The sequence below is a fragment of the Cucurbita pepo genome, chromosome LG08 (assembly GCF_002806865.2).
Source record: "Cucurbita pepo subsp. pepo cultivar mu-cu-16 chromosome LG08, ASM280686v2, whole genome shotgun sequence".
NCBI lineage: Eukaryota > Viridiplantae > Streptophyta > Magnoliopsida > Cucurbitales > Cucurbitaceae > Cucurbita > Cucurbita pepo.
In genome coordinates this window covers 7,243,395-7,264,557 of record NC_036645.1, presented here as the reverse complement: position 1 = coordinate 7,264,557, position 21,163 = coordinate 7,243,395, and the positions used below count along the sequence as shown (strand labels likewise).

At 34.0% G+C, this 21,163-nt stretch overlaps 3 protein-coding genes across 4 annotated transcripts; all 3 read right to left on the bottom strand.

Moving 5' to 3' along the window:
• Window positions 1-904: 904 nt before the first annotated feature.
• On the bottom strand, window positions 905-2,847 carry LOC111800494 (thaumatin-like protein 1). The gene is made up of 3 exons (XM_023684211.1): window positions 2,550-2,847; window positions 1,785-2,463; window positions 905-1,213 (listed from the first exon to the last, which is right to left on the bottom strand). The coding sequence occupies exons 1-3, from the start codon at window positions 2,617-2,619 to the stop codon at window positions 991-993; spliced, it is 972 nt and encodes a 323-aa protein (XP_023539979.1). The 5' UTR covers window positions 2,620-2,847; the 3' UTR covers window positions 905-990.
• A 9,003-nt stretch (window positions 2,848-11,850) lies between these two features.
• On the bottom strand, window positions 11,851-15,402 carry LOC111801104 (cold shock domain-containing protein 3-like). Of its 2 annotated transcripts, none has more exons than XM_023685087.1 (2): window positions 14,454-15,402; window positions 11,851-12,307 (listed from the first exon to the last, which is right to left on the bottom strand). In XM_023685087.1, exon 1 carries the CDS (start codon window positions 15,263-15,265, stop codon window positions 14,471-14,473), a length of 795 nt encoding a protein of 264 aa, XP_023540855.1. In that variant the 5' UTR covers window positions 15,266-15,402; the 3' UTR covers window positions 11,851-12,307; window positions 14,454-14,470. The 2 variants fall into 2 exon arrangements, with proteins under 2 accessions (XP_023540855.1, XP_023540854.1); XM_023685086.1 differs by having other exon boundaries at window positions 11,852-12,294.
• Window positions 15,403-17,271: 1,869 nt separating this feature from the next.
• LOC111800451 (ferredoxin--NADP reductase, leaf isozyme, chloroplastic) lies at window positions 17,272-20,230 on the bottom strand. The gene is made up of 9 exons (XM_023684145.1): window positions 19,979-20,230; window positions 19,635-19,866; window positions 18,944-19,077; window positions 18,734-18,812; window positions 18,517-18,608; window positions 18,105-18,182; window positions 17,938-18,000; window positions 17,608-17,842; window positions 17,272-17,493 (listed from the first exon to the last, which is right to left on the bottom strand). Exons 1-9 carry the CDS (start codon window positions 20,084-20,086, stop codon window positions 17,426-17,428), a joined length of 1,089 nt encoding a protein of 362 aa, XP_023539913.1. The 5' UTR covers window positions 20,087-20,230; the 3' UTR covers window positions 17,272-17,425.
• Between the last annotated feature and the right edge of the window lie 933 nt (window positions 20,231-21,163).

The window sequence follows — 21,163 nt, the reverse complement described above, 5'->3', positions numbered from 1 at the left end:
CGACGACGACCAGTCTTATTTATTCGTCCACTGCTTACGCTAGCGAACGTCTCCTCGATTATACTTACGTTGGCGAACGTCTCTTTTCAATCGTGATAGTGTGAACGATGGAATAGCCCTACACGCAATAGTGGTTGAGAGACTATAAAAATGAGGACCCTATTCTCCATAGATCTTTTCTGGACAAAGTGAAAGGAACAACGACTTATTGATCCAATTGCCTCCAGTCCAAATTAACGTATGCCGACAGAAAGAAAACTCGAGAATGTCAAAATTTGAACCCAATCATTCAACCCTTGCTAAATAATGAACCCAACTCAGTCAACTCGAGAATGTCAAAATTTGAACCCAATCATTCAACCCTTGCTAAATAATGAACCCAACTCAGTCTAGCCGTTATTTTTTTGGGTTTGGTTGATTTGGATTGCTGTAAAATATCTATTTATTTATTTTCTAATATTTAATTAAGTTGACAATGTTGAGTTATTAGAGAATAAATAATAAAATTATAAATATGAAATTAAATAAAAATGAAATAAATATGGGTATGGTAAGCAAAAATATATATCTTAAAACTACATTTTATCTATCCATTCATATTGATTTAAAAATTTCATTATTTACGTCTTAATTATTCTTTCGATATAGTCCAAATTAAATTATTGAGGTTTGGAAACCACAAATTATTCATTTCATCGATGATATGATATTCATTTTTTTAAAGTTTAAATGAAAATGACACCATCTTTTATTAGTATTACAAAAATAATTGTCGACTATAAGAATTTGCTCATGAACGAACACTAATCAGATTCATCATACGTTATAGAATACGAATAGCTATGTCATCCATGTTACGTCGGTATACAGATTTATTGGATATTATAAAGTAGGAACCGAGGGATAATTTAAGTTCGGTAATATGAAATTTGAATCCAATTTGTTTACCCAAATCAACATCTTTCATTATGGGAATTTAAATTTTTAATGCTAAGAAGAAAATAAATTTGAATATGAAAAAAAGAAAGAGCTTCCAAAAATCAACACAAAAAGAAGAAAACCAAAATGTGGGTGAGTTCTTGTTGAGTCACCAATCGCCATATCCGCCAGCCATGAATTTTCTGGCAGCGGCACCATCTGTCCCACCACCGTTCCGCCAGTAGCCGCCCCTGCTCCCGCCGTCTTCGGCGGCGAATCTGTCGACGATTTCAGGCTGCACATCCCAGAATCAANTTTTTTTTTTTTTTTTTTTTAAACTATTTTGTTCTCGATTTTTAAAATAATTATTTTTATTTCTAAACTTAGAAGGTTATTTATTATAAGCTAAATTAATAAAAAAAATATTTTATTTAAAATAATGTTTAAAAAGTTTAATTAATATCTTTTCAACTTTTTTTAAAAAAATTTAAGAATATCTTTACCGTTCAAATTACATTTCTATGTAATTTTACATTTTTTAAGTTTTATAATAAAAAAATTAAAATAAATTATTATAGTTAATATATGGATGAAAACAAACCTTTTATAAATTATTTCTAAATTTTTAACCTAACATTTTATAAAAAAAATTGGGTTCTTAAATGGTCAAAAAAAGAATTTTCTTTTAAGGTGAAATATATATATATATATATATATATATATATATATATATATATATATATATTGAAAATTTAAAGTTAAAAATGGAATTAACTTAAAAAGTTTAAAAAGAATAAAATTTTATTTTTAAAAATTAAAATTAAATAAAATTAATAAGATGTAATAAGAGTTTTATGGTGTTCTACCTTGGGGAAGAAGGGCAAAATGTGACAGTATAGTCGGCGCCGGAGCAAGTGAAGGTGCTGGTGGCGTCGTCGTAGGCGTAACTATATGACCGAGGACACGCCGATTTAAAAATTGTAGAGTATTTCGTTGGCTTACAGGTCGCCGGTGAACCATACGCGCCGCTGCAGCAGTACTCCGGCGTCCCAAATTTTTCACACGCGCTACTACACGCGCCGCCGTTCGCCACCTTAAGCTCCGCTGGACACTGTCTGTTTAAATCCGTCACGCACCCAGTCGACCCACACGCGCCGGTCCCGCCGGTCCCCTCGACAATTATCGGCAAATTGTAGCCATCGACAAGACTAGTGTCGTAGAAGTCCGGCGACATGGCAGAGCCTGACCCGAGAGTGAACTCCACCAGTGTGGCCGGCGGGGCAGCTCCGTTGCCGTTGCACTCAATTTCGCCGGACCCACAATCACCTGTAATACAGGCACCGCGGCCGGCGCCATCGAAGCTGCAGCCAGTTCGACCCCAGAACCGACCGGACCAGGCGGCCGGCGCTTGAAAAGTCCTGGTACCTCCTTTACGAAGCTCGAAACCGGTGGTGTCGAATTTCAAGCTGCCGGCGCCGGAGAGAATTCCCGGCCAGACAGTGAAATCGCACTTATTCACAAACGTAAATTTAGCTCCAAAAGCCCCTAAAAATCAAAAAAATGAAATGGGTATTACTTAAAATTGAAGAATTCAATACCAAAAGGCTCAAAAATTAAAGAACTGAAATTACCAATGGAAATTTGTAGAAGAAAGAAGAAGAAAATGGAACAAGAAACAGAGTGATTTCCAAACAAATCCATGAAAAATGGAATCACTTCTCAAAAATTTCACTAATGTTCTTCTGATTTAGCCTTTAATTCTCAGAAATGTGGGATTTTAGGATGAAAATAGAAGTGGGTTTTTGGATTGGGAGTTGTTTTAAGCTATGGAAGCTCTGTTTTTGTGTATGGAGGGTAGAGTTCTTGCTTATGGGCATGGAAATGAGTATAAATATAGCGATATTGGGAAGAAAAATGGATGGGGAAAGAGGAAAGTTGCTTTTTATCCATCCACAATAGTGGGTCCATTGTATTTTGTGGATTGAAATGATAGGGAGCGGCCAAGATTCATTTCCAGATATCATTTAACCCGAGCAGATTCATTTCCAGATATCATTGACTCTGGATGCACGGAAGAGCATGCTACTGTTGTTTTTTTTGCACTTATTTCATGAACTTCTCTATACTCACGCCCCAAAAATATGGGAGAACCCATCTCCCTGCCTCCATTGATACTCTCTAAGTGTGTCCTAACCTTTACTTTTCAGATAATAATTGATATTTTATTTATTAAATTTAATTAAAGATTTTAAAAAAATAATTTTAAACCGGCTTTATTAAGAGTATTTTATATAATTTAATCTCGAGCTTATATACTCTAAACTACTTGAATATATATAACTTTATTAAAGTCTAATTAATCTCTCTTAAAGTCTTAATCGAATAGACTTAGTTAGCATTAAAATAAGGAATTAGATGCTAAAATTCGTCACTTTTATCGTATTAGTTGTCATAATTAAATTTTATAGTCGCGATCATCTACATCACACCAACTAGTTAATTGCAACATCGTACCTAATAAGATGAGTCTAATATAGATAAGATTAATTTGTAATATTTTTAAATTAAATTTTAAACCATTTATATTAGAACCCTTTTATATATATATATATAGGAGAACTGTTCGCATCATGACACTTCTCAATCTTGACATAAATAGTCGGATGAGTGCCACTTGAGGGTTGGCCCTTGTCTGCCTTGTTGTCGGGGTCACAACCTACTTTCTCTTAAGGAGATTGTGACTCTCTCCCCCACTTAACCTAGTCATTGTCTTCTATGGCTTTCTTAGGAGCACAATCGTATTGCTGATTGTGACATATAACTATATACAAGACAAGCTTAAACATTCTCTGACATCAAGATACGGGAAGGATGAAAGCTATTAATTCGATAGCTTTACTCGTCTCAGGAGTTACAAAAAAACTTCAATCAAGCTGAGAATTTGGTTGGACAAACTAGTTTTCTTATTGTCGTGTTAGGAGCAGATTTCTTGTTCGAACGCTAACGAAATGGTTAACAGTAACGTGATATTGCCTATCATTATTCAGATTAATAATCGTGAATCAATTAAAGAGATATCGACAATCATAATGATCATGATGAACAAAACATTGTGGCTCTTCTCAACCCCACAAAATTGGAAGATAATAGAAATTCTTGGAAAGTATGAATTAATAAAAAGAGGAAAAATCTAAATTGCTCATTGTTTATGCATACGTGGCAATATATGATTGGTTCTCAAATGAACTACCGTTATCTTGACGTAAGTATTGTCTCTTTTCGATTTGGCAGATTTGTCTCCAACAAAACATGTCGTAATTCACTATTATATAATAATTTAATAATTAATTAATGGATAAATTACGCAAAACAATGCAAAAAAAAAAACTTTCAAAATTTTAAGTAATTGAAATTAAGCTTATTCAATGTCCCATAACTCAATCAACTCGAACTATCTAATCTAAATTGGGTTGAGTTTTTAGAAAATTAAAAAATTTGGTTCGGTTTCCGGGTTGATATTTTTTTGGTAAGGTCAACAGACCCAACTTGAAAATCACGTTTGTAACTGATGTTAACGATGTATTGTGATTTATAAATGTACAAACACCTCCCTAATAGATGCGTTTTAAAATCGTGAGATTGACGACCATATATAACGAGCAAAAGTGGACAATATCTACTAGCGGTGAGTTTGAGCGGTTACAATATGATTTTTTTAAATAATTCAAAAAATAAAATAAACTACAACCCGACAACCCAATTCGAAAATAGAAAATTGGGTTGTGAACTCTATCCGAGTTGTTCAGGGTTTAGTGTACGGTTTTGGATAAGTTGGGATACGGTGATTTTGTGGTACGGTTTTGGATCAGTTGGGGTATGGTGAGCTTGAGCTGTTACAATATCTGAAGTTGAGATCAATTGAGGTATGGTTTTGGATAGAAGCTCACGAATCAACTTGCTAATTCTCGTATGATACGTGAAAAGAGATTTAGAGACGAATCGAAAAAGACCCGAACACAAAAAGAAAGCAAGTAAAGAAAGGCACATGGGTGATGTAGGAATAGCACATTTATATTCATTTCATATCATTGATATCTAAAATCCCACATGAACTCCACTCTTTGGCCTTCTTCTAACACTCAACTTCCTATCTTTATGTTCTTTTTTCAACCTTTCATGTGGGGAAACTTTGAGCTTTCTATTGCCTTTTGTAAGAGACAAACACCACGTTCTTCTTGCCCAATCGAAACAATGAATTATCGACTCGATTCGAATGTTATTGTTTAAAGTATTGTTGTTTGGGTAAGATTTGATTATCGATGTGAGTTGATAACTCGATAAGATATGATAGGGCTGAGGATTTAATCATGTAGCTTACGTTTGAATAATGCTGGTCGATCTCCCAAAGAGAAATCTCTGCTTGATTCGAGAGATGTAATTGGTAACCGAGCTAAAGGGTTTTAGGGACCGAGTTTGACTTTTACTCGGTTGTTTTATTTGTATTTCTTTTTTTATTTAAATATTTTCCCCAATGTTTTTTAATGACGTACACGGGCTAGGTTGAAAAAATCTTTTGAATCTAGTTGGGTTGGTGACTCGAGAAACTCAAATTAAAGTCAACAACATAACTCAATCAAACCATTGGTTTTGGAGATCTTATTTATCTACAGTATATATTACTAAAATCTCGTTCAAATATCAATCATTTACAAATTTAAATACCTGTTTGACAACTGTTCTTATTTTTAAAAAATAGGGCAGTGGTTAATTGGATTGTAAGACTATTTTCAGTTGGTCCGGTTGACTGATCAAAAAGGTCAAATCACAAACTAAAATTTCTATTTTTCAAAAATTAAACCCAATCCAAACTAAAAAAAAAAAAACTAACCTAACCTAACCTGGTTCGGGTTGGATAGTCTGGGTCATCTGGTCATATGAGCACCCCTGATGTTTTTTAACTGAATTTGAATATCTTTATCGCCGTAAAATCCATTCGTCAGAGTGATGGAAGATTCATGATCTCAACCGACCTTATATTATAAATATATATAATATTATTAATTACTCTAAAGTTCAATTAAATATTATAAAGTCGTGAACTTATGTGCACCATGTGACATGTATAAATTATTGAAGTTATATGAATCATTAATGGGTTTCATTGGTGTCCTAATTTGGACGTTTTTACTCACAAAAAAATTATTACTTTAAATGTCGATAGCTTAATTTAGATAGAGTAATATAACTGACCTTGACGTGACAACAATGATACAAGTTGTGAGGAAGAACGCGACTTAAAAAAAAAAAAAAAAAAAAAAAAAATTTGCATATCGGTATGGTGTTTGTTGCATTAGCTATGATACGTATGTTAGCAACGAATTTAAATGTAACAAGGATTTTAGTAGTGAAGAAGTGTGAGATCCCACGTTGGTTAGAGAAGGGAACAAAATATTTCTTATAACGGTGTGGAAACCTCTCCCTAGTAGACGCGTTTTAAAACTTCTCCCTAGTAGTCTCGGGCTGTTACAAATGTTATCAGAGTCAGGCACCGAGCGATGTGCCAGCGAGGATGCTAGGCCCTGAAGGGGGGTAGATTATGAGATCTCACATCGGTTGGTGAGGGGAACGAAACATTTCTTACAAGGGTATGGAAACCTCTGCTTAGTAAACGCGTTTTAAAACTTTAATGGGAAACCCTTGAAGTGAAATCTCAGGAGAGTTTGTGGGGTATCTTATGTTACGAGGATGACAACAGCTAGGGGCGTGCATAGTATATACTCGTTGAAGATAAGTATTTATACTGGAGAGCTCGTGGGGTCTCTTACGTTTCTCTCGAGGATTAGGTTAAAGATGAACTAGATTGGATTCAACAAAGGTGACAATAGCTAGGGACGTGCATAGTATGTACCCATTGAATATAAGTATATATAGGAGAGCTCGTGGGGAATCTTACCTTTCTCCCGAGGATTAGGTTAATGATGAACTAGATCAAATTGAACGAGGGTGACAATAGCTAGGGGCGTGCATAGTATGTAACCATTGAAAATAAGTATACATATTTATATGAGAGCTCGTGGGGTATCTTACGTTTCTCCTGAGGATTAGGTTAAAGATGAACTAGGTTGGATTGAATGAAGGTGACAATAGCTTGGAACGTGCATAGTACGCACACGTTGACCAAATAATTAAGACATATTTTACGAAAATGATTGTAACTCCTAACAATAAAACCACAACATTAACCAATTTGAACATAGTTCAATTAATCAAATTATTATGTCTTTTCCACAAGGGATAGATCACAAATTTTAAATTAAAAAAAATTAAATCGTTATAGATTTAAAAACATTTTAATTAAATCATTACTTCAAAATAAAATAATAATAATAATAAATAAAAAAGTATGTTTTTAACAGAAAAAACTAATTACTTATCGTGAAAGGAAGAAGACTCCAAAAGAAATCAACTTCTTTATTTTTTTTACTTAATTTTGGAAACCGACACTACTTTATTTCGAACGACAATTCATGGCAGCCTTTGACGACGTGTAGTCTGTCACATTTTCAACATTTTTTTTTTTTTTTTAAAAAAAAAAAAAAAAAAAAAACTTATAAATGGTTTACTCTCGAAGCTATTTTTGGGTCATTTCCATAGGAGTACATGGCCAACTTATTTTGTTTGTCAAATGAGTGTTATTAGGATGTTAAAAATTTTTAAATCGTATAGAAATATTTATCAATTTCATTGCATATGATGTTGTTGAATCCTTAGGAATTTGACTCATCTTTTCAATAAAAGATACTTTCATAAAATAAAAAATAAAAAGTTTCTCTCTCACTGATAGCTCGGACCTCTTGGAAGGCGGTCTTCTTCGCTCTCTACCTAAGCTGCGCAGGAAAGGTCCAAAGCCAATCACAGGGAACAGTGAAGCTTCATAGGGTCTTTCTGTCCAGGTGCAAGGTGCAGGTAGTCCGCATCTTCACAGAAGCCCACATTTCTTTCCATTTATATGTGAAAGGATTAGGGTTCTAGAAAGAGCACACGTCAAGACAGAAGGAACGAACATTCATTTGGTCTGTCTAGGTACGATCAACCTAGGCCCACGAAACAAGACACAGACACAGACACAGCTCTATGGCACACCGGGCCTAGTTAGCCTTAGCATGGTTGCCAACTGTTTCGAGTTTAGTTTTACCCATAACAATCGACAATATTTTAATATGAATTTAGACAAAGTGAGAAAAGAAATAAGAATTCATAACTTTCCTCTTTTTTTTTTCTTTTTTTTTTTTCTTTATACTTTAATGATTTAGTGACGTGGCTCAAGGTTTATTTAATTAACATGTGTATTAGTGGGACCTAAATTACCCAATTTAAATTTAAGAAATTAAGATTAAATAATTTCTTTTAATGAAAATATATATAAATATGATAAGAAAATATGTAAATTTCTTTTTTTAAAATCACTTTAATTCATAAATTTAATTTTGATTTCAACAAAAATGGCCTTCATGACTAGATTAGGGTTTTCATGTCTTTGNATAGCTAGGGGCGTGCATAGTATGTAACCATTGAAAATAAGTATACATATTTATATGAGAGCTCGTGGGGTATCTTACGTTTCTCCTGAGGATTAGGTTAAAGATGAACTAGGTTGGATTGAATGAAGGTGACAATAGCTTGGAACGTGCATAGTACGCACACGTTGACCAAATAATTAAGACATATTTTACGAAAATGATTGTAACTCCTAACAATAAAACCACAACATTAACCAATTTGAACATAGTTCAATTAATCAAATTATTATGTCTTTTCCACAAGGGATAGATCACAAATTTTAAATTAAAAAAAATTAAATCGTTATAGATTTAAAAACATTTTAATTAAATCATTACTTCAAAATAAAATAATAATAATAATAAATAAAAAAGTATGTTTTTAACAGAAAAAACTAATTACTTATCGTGAAAGGAAGAAGACTCCAAAAGAAATCAACTTCTTTATTTTTTTTACTTAATTTTGGAAACCGACACTACTTTATTTCGAACGACAATTCATGGCAGCCTTTGACGACGTGTAGTCTGTCACATTTTCAACATTTTTTTTTTTTTTTTACCTTTTTATTATTATTATTATTATTATTTTATTATTTTTAGTTTGATAATGAAACATAAAATAAATACTTTATGTTAAAGATTTACGTCATTTCCACTATGTATGTTTATGTTGATGTAATGTAAAGAAAATATGATGCATAATTTTTATTATTAAATAAATTAGCTCTTTTCCTTAAAAAGGGATATTTTTATTATCTTTGCTTTAAACCCTTTTTCTTTGTCCATCTTTTTGTGTGAGAAAAAAAAAAAACATAATTTACTTTTGTTCGGGTCGAAAGAAAAGCTTAAATTTAGGGTTTTTGTTACGTAGTTAAGTGTCGGAAAGTCGAGTAACGTAATACTAACACGGGTAAAATTCGTACATCCACGTAAGTTACTTTCTGGCCGTGTATAGTGTGTGTCGATTTTGTTTTATATTTTTAGGGTGTTTTTACTGTTACAGCTCAAAATTCTTCTTGAATCTAGTGTCGATTGCTTATTCATTTAGAGGGTTCGGTTCGATCGGTGCGTGCTCCTTCCAAATTTGATGTTTATTAACTATGTCAACTGATATTTGTGATAAATATAGCAGGAACTAGGGTTTGTCCGTTGAGCGACGACCCTTCCACTCGACATCGTCGGATCACTAAGGCCGACTTTTGTCCCTGCTCAACAAGTGGATCTTGCAGTCAAGTTCCCTTCTGCCTTTGCACTCGAGGGCCAATCTCCGTTTGGCACGAGGAAACCTTTGCATGCCTCCGTTACCTTTTGGGAGGCCTACGCCCCATAGGAAATTGTCTACCTGAGACTGTCCCTTGGCCCGTAGGTCCAGACACAAGATTAGAATTCTAGCTCTCATATCTCACTGATGGCTCAGGCCTTCTTCGCCCTCCACCTAAGTTGCGCAGAAAAGGCCTAAAGCCAATCCGAGGAACAGTGAAGCTTCACAGAAATATATTCAATCACGTATTAATCAATTTTCTGTTTCAATGATTTTTTTTTTTTTGACAGTCATAATAATTTTGAAATTTTTAGGAGAAGGAAAATATTTAAAAAATTCAAGATCACTTATTAATGATTATTTCGAATTTTTTTAAAAATAATTTAAAACCAATTTAATATTTAAAAAATTCAAAATAATTNTTCTAGAAAGAGCACACGTCAAGACAGAAGGAACGAACATTCATTTGGTCTGTCTAGGTACGATCAACCTAGGCCCACGAAACAAGACACAGACACAGACACAGCTCTATGGCACACCGGGCCTAGTTAGCCTTAGCATGGTTGCCAACTGTTTCGAGTTTAGTTTTACCCATAACAATCGACAATATTTTAATATGAATTTAGACAAAGTGAGAAAAGAAATAAGAATTCATAACTTTCCTCTTTTTTTTTTCTTTTTTTTTTTTCTTTATACTTTAATGATTTAGTGACGTGGCTCAAGGTTTATTTAATTAACATGTGTATTAGTGGGACCTAAATTACCCAATTTAAATTTAAGAAATTAAGATTAAATAATTTCTTTTAATGAAAATATATATAAATATGATAAGAAAATATGTAAATTTCTTTTTTTAAAATCACTTTAATTCATAAATTTAATTTTGATTTCAACAAAAATGGCCTTCATGACTAGATTAGGGTTTTCATGTCTTTGTGATTAAGCATCAAAAGGAGGGGCAATTTGGGAAAAAAAAAAGATGATTTATTTTTAATTTAGAAAAATATTATTTTGTTTATCTTTAAGCTAATGGCGATATGATTCAACTAATAAAGTTGAACTGATTTGAAACACTTTATAAGGTGTTCGTGAGTTGGGTTTGGTCGAATTTGGACATTTTTGAGTTTAGTTGGTTCGGGTTGTTCGAGTCATTTATCCAAGAGCAAGGTGCTTGTCTCAATCCCACAGTGGTGCCCTTCTCGATGATTGTTGACTCAACATGGATTTTGTGCTTGAGTCGAGGACCCTCTCTCCATCTATCAAGTCAATCGTTTTTTTTCTTACCCACGTCGTGCATAGCCTCTAAATCTTTCTCATTCCGTTAAACATAACAATAAATAAAAATTGTCGAGAGAACGAAGAGAATCTAAAAAAGGAGGGAAAGTTTGGGGATAGTGTGAAAGTGATGTGGTAGAGAGTCAAAAAGGCATATGAAGTAGTACAACCAACTCAACCCCATTAGAGAATTAAGCATAGATCTTGGAGTGGAAGAGGAGCTTTTCTTTTACCAAAAGCTTACTCCATTTAATGGAATTCCAACCTATGAAACTTACGAGAATAATGCTTTTTCCATTGGTCGTCTCAATGCTTTACTATTAAATCAGTGTTTTCTGTGTGTATTCATACTCGTATCATATCATATCCATTGAATGTTTGAATCATTGGATGTTTGATAAAAGATTCATGAACCGAGAAGAATTTTCACTCGGTTAATGGTGGGGCAAACCAATCCCGTTAATGGGTATTACAAGAAAAGTGGATATGATGAGAGAGAAAGGTAGAACGCTCGAAAGACATTCAAAATCAGGGTAATAGTTGGTTTGATTCTTTTGATTTTGGGTTTAACTAAGAACTAAACCAAATCGGTAGGTTTTGTAAATCAAGGACTGAATCATTATCTAATAAGGGAAGTATGCATCCAATGCAGTCGTGCAAAAGATCAGAATAAACATAGTAGATAGAAAAATTACGCGCTTAAGAAGCTAGAATTCTTTTGATTTTGTATTCTTGAAGGTGGCGCGATGAAGGGTATTTTGCCTATGCTTCATCAAGCCCTTCAAAATTCTAGACCAAATCGGACCGAGGACAAAGTGAGCATAACTCATAATTCAAAATTCTTTCGACCACAAAACTCGATATTCAAATTATCCTTTCATGTTTTCTTGAATGAAGTAACCTCATATTTTCTTTCGCCTAATTAATCAGCCCCTATTCCTGAAGAATCTTACGAGCCCTGCACGGAAATGGTTTACATCACTCACTATCCATTCTAAGTTCATCGATCAATCCTCCTATAACTTAGATGTCAAATAAAAAAGATCTAATCTCGAGTCAAGGTGATATTTAATACTAATATTTGTAAAATGAAATCAACCCCGCCGGCACCATTCAGCCTGAACTTGGTCGGAGAATCTGCCTGCCTGCTGCTTCTTCGGAGCAATATGTGCGGCCGCAGATGCAGCCGGACCACGACCGCGAGCATGGGGAGGGCGTTCCACTCTCCTGGGTGCAGCAGGGACGAAGCCGTCGCCTGACATAACTCCCGGCCACACTGTGCTGTAAGCACACACTGATTTAGAAAACGTCACATTTTCAGCTTCCTTTTTTCGCCATCCCCTTACACAAAAAGCATAAACTCCAACAATACAATATACATGAATAACAAAAAGGAAAGCTTTAAAATCTCTTTAAACTTTGCATATATACTCTCGAGATCCGCCATCGCTCTAACACGAACAAAATGGTTAAAGCCAAGATGAAAAAATAAGGAAGGGAAGATAAAATGGATGAAATTTTTTGGTTTGAACTTCTAGTGTAACAAAATATAGAGGGAACATTAAGATCTTCCTCCCTTTAGTTCAATTCTGAGAGGATTGGCCATCAATTCAATCATTTAAACAATGGATCAATGGGATGCACTCAAGAAGAAGGGTCAAGATTTTCATATTCCTAAGCTAAAGCTCTAAGAGTTCACTCTACAAACTTAAACCTAAGAAACAATTTACAAGACTATGAAACTCATCCTGTTTGATGAAAAGCGTCTCATGAGAGATGACAATCAAGCATTGTAGACACTCAATGAACGATGAGAGTACGCATAAACGAACTCGATTCAAATTGAAAAGCTCACAAGTTCTCCGAGCAGCCATTCAACAGCCGCAAGCTTTTAATGTTACGAATTTTTGCAACTCAATACCAAGTAGCAATGAAGAAAAGAACCAGAGAGCTAAAGAGAACAAAACAATGGCAATGAGAGAGATTTCATCAGGCTCCTCACAAGATGAGCAGAAACTAAGGTTCAAAATATAATACCCAAGGCAAAAACTATGTACATTGGAATGAGATAAAATATATATTGAACTGAATTATAATCATCAACATCTATCAAACAGAAGAATGCATGCTAAAAGAGCATTTCAACTAAATTGTACATATGATCCTATATTCCTCTCTTTGTTCAAGCAATAATGGACAAACTAATCATTAAGGTATTAGTAAAGGAAGGATTTGGGGGAGGATAAGTAGGGATTTAAAACACCTTCCTGACTCTTCTGAGTATTCAATTCTTAATCCAAAAGGCCACAAAACAAAACTCCTTGAAAACAGAAAATGATAAAAATGAAGAAAAGAAGCATACTAATCCCCAAAACCAACACAAAATGTTTATTATCTACCAGGGAAAAAATCCTTGCATCGGGCGAAGAGATGAGTTTTAGAACCTACACCAAACTACTCTTTATTTACTAAAATTTTAATGAACTTTCATTAATCTAGCTATTCGAACAAACTAAAAGAAGTTCATTCCTTTGATTTGCACTATGTTTTCTAAGATTTCTACTAAAATGATAGATTAAACCAAAAGAAAAAAGAAAAAAAAAATCCTTAACCATCCCAACTCCTTAAGAAGAAGAAAGGGCACCCCTGATCTACACATCACCTTCACATGAACACGATTGTAACCTTTCACTTACAAGCATTCATTTCTAGAATGGAAGTAATGAAGTATCAAGAAGACATTAGTCTTCTTTCAATTCACTGGTTCACAACCAGTTTGACTACTAGGGGTCGAATCTATGAAACTTGAAAGTATATAAGACACAAAAGATTTAAAACATAGATCCAACAGTCTCTAAAACACTTCCACAACAAATTATAGAACAGAACATAGTGCTAAGAAGATCAACAAGACAGAGCAGAGCGCACGAAAACATGCCTACTCTTAAGAGGATCAGACTAAATGAATTCTATAAGACATATCATTCTTGATGATGGAAGAGGCAAACAAAAATGAAGGCCTGGTATGGCAATGCAAAACCAAAGATCATGCTAATAATGTATAAATCAATCCAACATAGCTACTTCAACCCAATGAAGCATTAGATGCTAACATGGATAATGACAATTAAGGCAGGCATTGATTCGAATATGAAACCGAGATCTAAAAGGTCATTATTGAACTAAAATTCAAACAAAAAAAAGGGATACAAAAATATTGGCATCATAACTAAAGAAGGCAAGAAGGATAAAATGCCTCATTTATCCGAATTAGAACATCGTATGAACCAGAAAATTTGCCCCTAAGGAGCGAAACAACCATGGGATAAAAATTAATAAAAAAATTCTCAAGTAAGCTACGTAGAGCCACCATCCACACCAAAAGAAGAACATAATTAAAGGACAATATTGAAGTAAAAGGAAAAATTATATACTATTACTCTTTTTCCTCTCCTTATCATGGTGCATCAGGACACTCCCTAGCAAAATGCCCCGATTTCCCGCAATTGAAGCAAGTGTTGGCGCCACCGCCACCTCCGCCACCAAATCTTCCGCCGCCGCCGCTGTTACGGCTTTCATTCTGGCAATCTCTGGCTAAATGCCCATACTCCCCACAATTAAAGCAACCACCACCACCACCACCACCACCACCACTTCCACCTCCAGCTCCACCCCTATTGCAATCCCTAGCCAAGTGCCCAAAACCACCACAATTATAGCAACCACCACCACCGGCCCCGCCTCCGCCTCCGCCGCTGTTTCCTCGTGGACAATCCCTCGCTAAGTGGCCAACTTCACCGCAAGTAAAACAACCACCACCGCTGCCACCTCCTCCGCCGCGGTTACTAGGACGGGCACAGTCTCTAGCCAAATGCCCTTGCTCACCGCATTGATAACACCCACCCCCACCAGCTCCACTGCTGCCATTCCGCCTATCACCGCCCCTCCAACCACCAAACCCATAACCCCCGCCGCCGCGGCCACCTCGTCCACCACCACCCCCAAAGTTATCCCTCCGATTTCCCGAAGATCCATCAAGCGCAACGACCTCAATAGCTTTGGATTTCCCATCATCACCCGAAGCGATCTGAAACTCAACATGATCTCCAACGACAAGGCTACGGTAGCCATCTGATTTAATGGAGGATTGATGAACAAACAGATCAGGTCCTTCCACATCTGGCTTGATGAACCCGAACCCCTTCGAATCGTTGAACCATTGAACCACACCAGTCAATCTCTCTTCCGCCATCTTCAAAGTTAAAACCGATCTCTCTGCAACAAAAATGGCGACTCAGAGAAAAAAGAACAAAAAGGGTTTCGAAATATATAGAAGGCGAAGAGAATGAGATCTCGGGAACTTCTAACGCTTCATCCAAAACCCTAATCCGTTAACGATTTAATTTTTTTTTATTTTTTTTATTTTTTAAAATATAATCAGCTTAAAATATATAAATAAAATTATTTTTCTCTTAAAATTTTAATAAAATAACAAAAAGAATTATTACATAATAATTACTCATATTAATAATAAATTGATGTTATTTCATTATAAATACAATCTTAAGTAAAAACTAAATTGATTAATTTATAAAAATAATAATTAAATGGATTTGATGTTTTTTTTTTTAATTAATTAAAATAAATTAGTTAGTTACAACGTTGGGAACGCTCAAAACGACATGTCATTAAAATAATCAAACATTTCGCATGATTGGACTCTGGCCCACATTATGGGCGACATTGAGCTCAACTAAATGTCTTTTTTTAAAAAAAAAATTAATATATAATTACTTTTTTTTTAAGAGCAATTTGGTCACATACAAAAGTCTTTTTTAGCTAAAATTTTATTAGGTAATAAATTATAGTTTACCATATATATTATATTTGATATTTTATTATAAGACAAATATCTAATATTTGCCTTATTACCATAGTTATCTTTCTTATTGTTATTTCCATTTATTACTATTTTTCATATCCTTGTAATTTATTTGATTATAAATAAGATAACTTTCACGTCATTTAAATGTAGTGGATTAATCAAACATTCTTATTACCCATCTAATTTTAGTTCAAATTTGATTATCGGTATCATTAATAAGATAATATATAGAGATGTCTGTCCGTAAGAGGGATGAAAGAGAGGTAGAGATATTTAAACTAAAGATTATTTTGTAGATTTTTTTTTTATTGTCAAAAACTACGTTCTTATATATATATATTAATTAGGGTTTAATAGAATTTTTTAATAAAGATTATATTTTAAAAAATAAAAATTATAAAATAAACTATTTTTTAATAAAATAATAAACGAGTAAAAATTATTNCGATCTCTTTACTTTACAAACAAAAAAAAATAGGAGGGAAATTCGGCAAAAATAAATTGGAAATTTCACGGACATGGAGACTGGGAAGGCTTTTCTATCCCTGTCCTGCTTCGTGGACATCTCTAATAACAAATTGATATTAAGGGTGTTCAAAATATTTGATCGACCCAATTCAAACCATTTATTTGGGTTGAGTTAAATTTAAATAAATGAAAACTTTATAAATCAGGTTGGTTCGTGAGCTTCTAGAACTAGATTGGATTGAAGGAACCAACCTAAATTTATTGTTGATTAAAGGTACATTTTGCCGCATACATTTCTTTATTATTTAGTCTTAAACAATTTTTTAAAACAATTTTTAACTAAAGTAAATAGATATTTTAGGAATTAATATTTATTTTTATTATAAACAAAAAAAAAATAGATAAATAACACTAACAAAATTTTAGGGATGAATTGACTAAAATTCATTATTTAAAAAGGATTATTCTAATTGAAAAATTTACGTCAAAATAATTGAATTGGATCTAAAAAAATGTCTCACTCTGACTCAATCCAACCCACAAAAACATACCTAATTAAAACAGTAGCTCGTGTTGAGATTAGTAGGCATTAACTAGTCTTCTTATTTCAATTAGATAATTTTAGGTATGGTTTAAACGTCAAGCCATAATTTCTTAATGAAACCCCGAAGTTTAAATCCAACGTTTTAAACTATTCAAATATCGAGCGAAAGAAGTAGATACTGTAAACAATTTTTGCATATTCAATCACAAAAGACACTTAACCACACTTATTTAAACGATCAATAACTCGTTCTTATAAATCTAAAGTTCATGTCTTTACCTGAAAATAAAAGCGGAGAGAGAATCGAAGCGAAAAGTATTTGTTGGGCATAATTTCAAAGTTTTTTCTTTTTTAATTTTGATGAGCATAATGAACAAGAATTCAAAATAAAAAAGAGAGGAAAATACAGAAAATTATAAGAAGGGAATTAACTATATCTACATAATAATGGTGGGGGGAGGGGTTTGAAAGAGAGATGTTGAAGTCAAAATGTGGAAAATATTATATTTATAAAATTAATAAACTTCCACATTCCATTGCTCTGATTTCTTCAACTGCCTCTTGTACTCCAGCCAATCAATCCCTACCAAATAATAATAAATAATAAATAATAATACTATTTTAATTTATTCCGGGAAAAAAAAAAAAAAAAACCCTAATAAATTGACCAAAAGAGATAAAAGGGAAAAAGTCTAACCATCTCTAGCAGCCAAAGAGACCATAATGTCATCAATTCCCTTCTCCATGCCCTTAAGTCCACACATGTAGACAAAGGTGTTGTCTTTCTTCAATAATTCCCAAAGCTCCTCCGCATATTGAGCCATTCTGGTTTGGATGTACATTTTCTCGCCCTGCTCGTTTGTTTGCTCTCGACTAACTGCAAAGTCCAACCTGAAGTTCTCGGGGTACTTCTCTTTCATTTTCTCGAACTCCTATTTCATTTTACAAATTCAAATTAGTATTTTGAAGCACGGGACACCCAAAAAGTATAAATTCTAAGGTTGTATTAGGATTTCTCATTTTTTACCTCTTTGTAGAGAAGTGAGCTACTTGTCGGGACACCCAAAAAGAGCCATGCCAATCCATTGAACTACACAGCATAAGATGGATTGAGATGTTAATAAAAAAATATGAATTCAAATTAGAATCATAGTAAGAAAAAATAAATAAGTTCGTAAGCATTATTATTATTACCTTGTAGTCATCATGCTTCTCAAAGAACATTTTCCACAAAAATGATCTAAATGGAGCAATTCCAGTTCCAGTTGCAAGCTAATGCACCAACACAATTCCACCCATTTAAATAAAATTAAAAAAACAAAAACAAAAACAAAAAAAACAAAAGTCAATTAAGAAAAATATCTAATAAATCGTTAAATTTTTAAATTTTCATTTATTTTATACCTATTCTGATTCCAAACATTTAAATTTATGTCTAAATAAAAACAAAATTAAAAATCTCGAGACTAAAAGTAACCAAAAAATTATTTAAATTTGACGATAAAATTCTACTTGAATTTACATAAAAAGTGAAAATTACTAATTTCAATTACTTGTTTTTTTTATTATTATTATTTGGGATGATTTGTGGGTAATTGTGGGTTACCATGACAACTGTAGCATTGGGATCTTTAGGCATGAGCATTTCTTTTCCTACAGGTCCTGTAATCTTCACCTCTGCTCCAGGTTTCAGGTCACCTACAATTACAAAATAAATTAAATACAATGGAGAATTCTTTTAATTTTTATACCAAATTATTTGCTTAATTTTCAAAATCTTACATTAAAACAGAGATTAAATATATATTAATTATAAAACTCACATAAAAAGTTGGAACAAACTCCTTTGACGATCTCTCCTTGGTCGTTGGTGTACACAAGCCGCTTCACACACAGAGAAACCTGAATACAGTTCACAATAATTACTCCATTTTGTTACTAATTTAAAAAATAATATATATATATATATATATAAAAGAAAATAATTTAATTATTTTGTTGTAAGGGAAGAAAAAGAAGGAAGAAGGTTATACAGTCTTGGAATCTCCAAAATCACCAAGGGCACTGCTAGCAATGGAGTATAATCGGAGCTTATGAGGCTTCCCGTTCTTGTCCTCTCCATCAGCAATTACACCAATTGACTGCCCTTCTCTGTACGGCACTTCCCCTACAAACCAACTCACAATAAATAAATAAATAAATAAAAATTCTATTTGATTCATATAATTTAAAAATTTTTAGTTTGGTTGGTATGATTTAAATTTTTTTAATCATATTTAGATATTTTTAAAAGATTTTATTTGTTCGATTAAAAAAAAAAGTTTCAATTTAGTCAATTTGTAAAGTATAAAATTGAAAATTTCAATTTCATCCTATAATTTTAGATTTTTCATTTTGGTCCTTCTAAGTTTAAAATTTTCAATTTAGTCCTATGTTTAAAATTTTCAATTTATTCTCTGTAAAATCAGTCCAAACACTCGAGACAAGTGAGAAACGAATTCCTGAAGTTCAACCAAATGATAAGACGAGTAAGATGTAATTGAATCCATAAACCATATGAATGCGAAGACGATGATTTCGAAATGCCTAAACAAAGATATGAATTCATCTCTTCCAAAATCAGCCTCAAAACGCAGAATCAAGCACAATCAATGAATGAATCGACCATTGAAATTGATGAATCAGTGGAACTGTAAATAGTGAGTAAGATTCAGACGGACTTACCTTCAGTACTGAAGACCATATGCCAAGTCTCACCAGGAGCATCATCGCCAGTGATCTTCGTGTTCAAAAGGCAGCGTCCAACGTACGGACTCTTAGGCTTGAACTTATTCACCACGATTCCTTCTTCTTGCTTCTTCGACTCTTTTTCCACTTTCGCCGGTGCTTCCGTGGTCACCTGAGCTCTAATCGGAGCCACCACCACTCTTCCGCCATGATGAAACAACGCCGGAACCTGAAAAATGAAATGAAATCAAATGAAATCAAATCAACCGAAGAAATTAAAGAAATCGCGAAAATCATCGAGTTGGAGGAAATGTAGAAATTAGGGCTCGGAATGTGCTTGCCTTCTTGAGAGCGATTCTGTCAGGGGAAATTAGCGCGGTTCTGGATGGGAGAGAAGAGGATTTTGTGGCGGAGGGGAAAGAAACTGCAGCAGTGACTGCAGCGGCCATGGCTGCTGGAGAAGGAGAGGATTCGGAGAGAGAGAGAGAGAGAGAGAGAGAGAGAGGGAGGCTTGGGAGAGAAATGGAAGAACAAGCAGAGAGATGAAGAAATGGGAAGGGGATTAGGGATTGGGTGGAGGAGATTGGAGAGGAAATGAAGTGGTTGATGTGAGGATAAGTTTATGTGAAAGATCTCATACATCCATGATCACCACCAACCACTTTTTCTTTCCTGATTTTTTTAATTTTTTAAATATCAAAAAAAAAAAAAGTTAAATTTAATTTATTTGATAAAATCTCGTAAATAATTCTCGTAAGGACTAAATTGTAAAATTTAGAACTTCAGGGATCAAATTGTAATTTGCAATTTGGCTGACGATGATACGTAACTAGTCAAATCGGACAATATCTACTAGCGGTAAAGCTGTTCTAAATGGTATTAGAGCCAGGGGTGGTGTGTCAGCGAGAACGCTGAGTGTCACGGTCATACTTGTCCAAGGCATGTCGCCCATGACACGCCAAAATCTTTGTCTTCTACTGCTATCATGTTGTATTATTATTTTTTTTTATTTTTTTAAGAGTATGACGTTTCGGCGATGTCATGATTACGCCTGGTAGACATGAAATGCCTCAAAATGTAGGATACGACTAGTTGTCAACTTCTCCTTACTCGATAATTATATGCAGTAAGCTGTTGTTGTTGCCTTTTTGCTTACGTTCTCATATAACACCAATCTCTCTCTCTTTCTCTCTTGCTTTCGAAACTCTTTTTCCAAAACCTCTCTTCCCCGCTTTCTAAAATCTTCTCTTGAAATAGAGACTCGAGGTTTGTATTCACGTTGCCTAACCGCAGGCAACGTAACTCGAAGTAGGCTTAACTCACTCAATGCTGAGAGTGGGTGCCGCACAATTGTCAAATCCACTGCCTAGAAACCGCACATGTGACACTGAACCCCTAAAGAGGGTGGACTGTGAGGTCCTAATCCCAAATTAGTTAGAGAGGAGAACTCGCTGGCCCCCCAAAAGGGGTGGATTGTGAGATACAAATAGTATTAGAGTAAGACACCGAGCAGTGTGCCAATGAGG

Excerpts from the sequence above, each read along its gene's own strand:
- LOC111801104 (XM_023685087.1), bottom strand. The coding sequence starts at position 15,265 with ATGGCGGAAGAGAGATTGACTGGTGTGGTTCAATGGTTCAACGATTCG.
- LOC111800451 (XM_023684145.1), bottom strand. The coding sequence starts at position 20,086 with ATGGCCGCTGCAGTCACTGCTGCAGTTTCTTTCCCCTCCGCCACAAAA. Across the intron at positions 19,867-19,978 it reads ACAGAATCGCTCTCAAGAAG|GTTCCGGCGTTGTTTCATCA; the intron begins GCAAGCACATTC and ends TTCATTTTTCAG. Across the intron at positions 17,494-17,607 it reads CTCTTTGGCTGCTAGAGATG|GGATTGATTGGCTGGAGTAC; the intron begins GTTAGACTTTTT and ends ATTATTTGGTAG.
- LOC111800494 (XM_023684211.1), bottom strand. The coding sequence starts at position 2,619 with ATGGATTTGTTTGGAAATCACTCTGTTTCTTGTTCCATTTTCTTCTTC. Across the intron at positions 2,464-2,549 it reads TCTTCTACAAATTTCCATTG|GGGCTTTTGGAGCTAAATTT; the intron begins GTAATTTCAGTT and ends TTTGATTTTTAG. Across the intron at positions 1,214-1,784 it reads TTTTGCCCTTCTTCCCCAAG|CCTGAAATCGTCGACAGATT; the intron begins GTAGAACACCAT and ends TGGGATGTGCAG.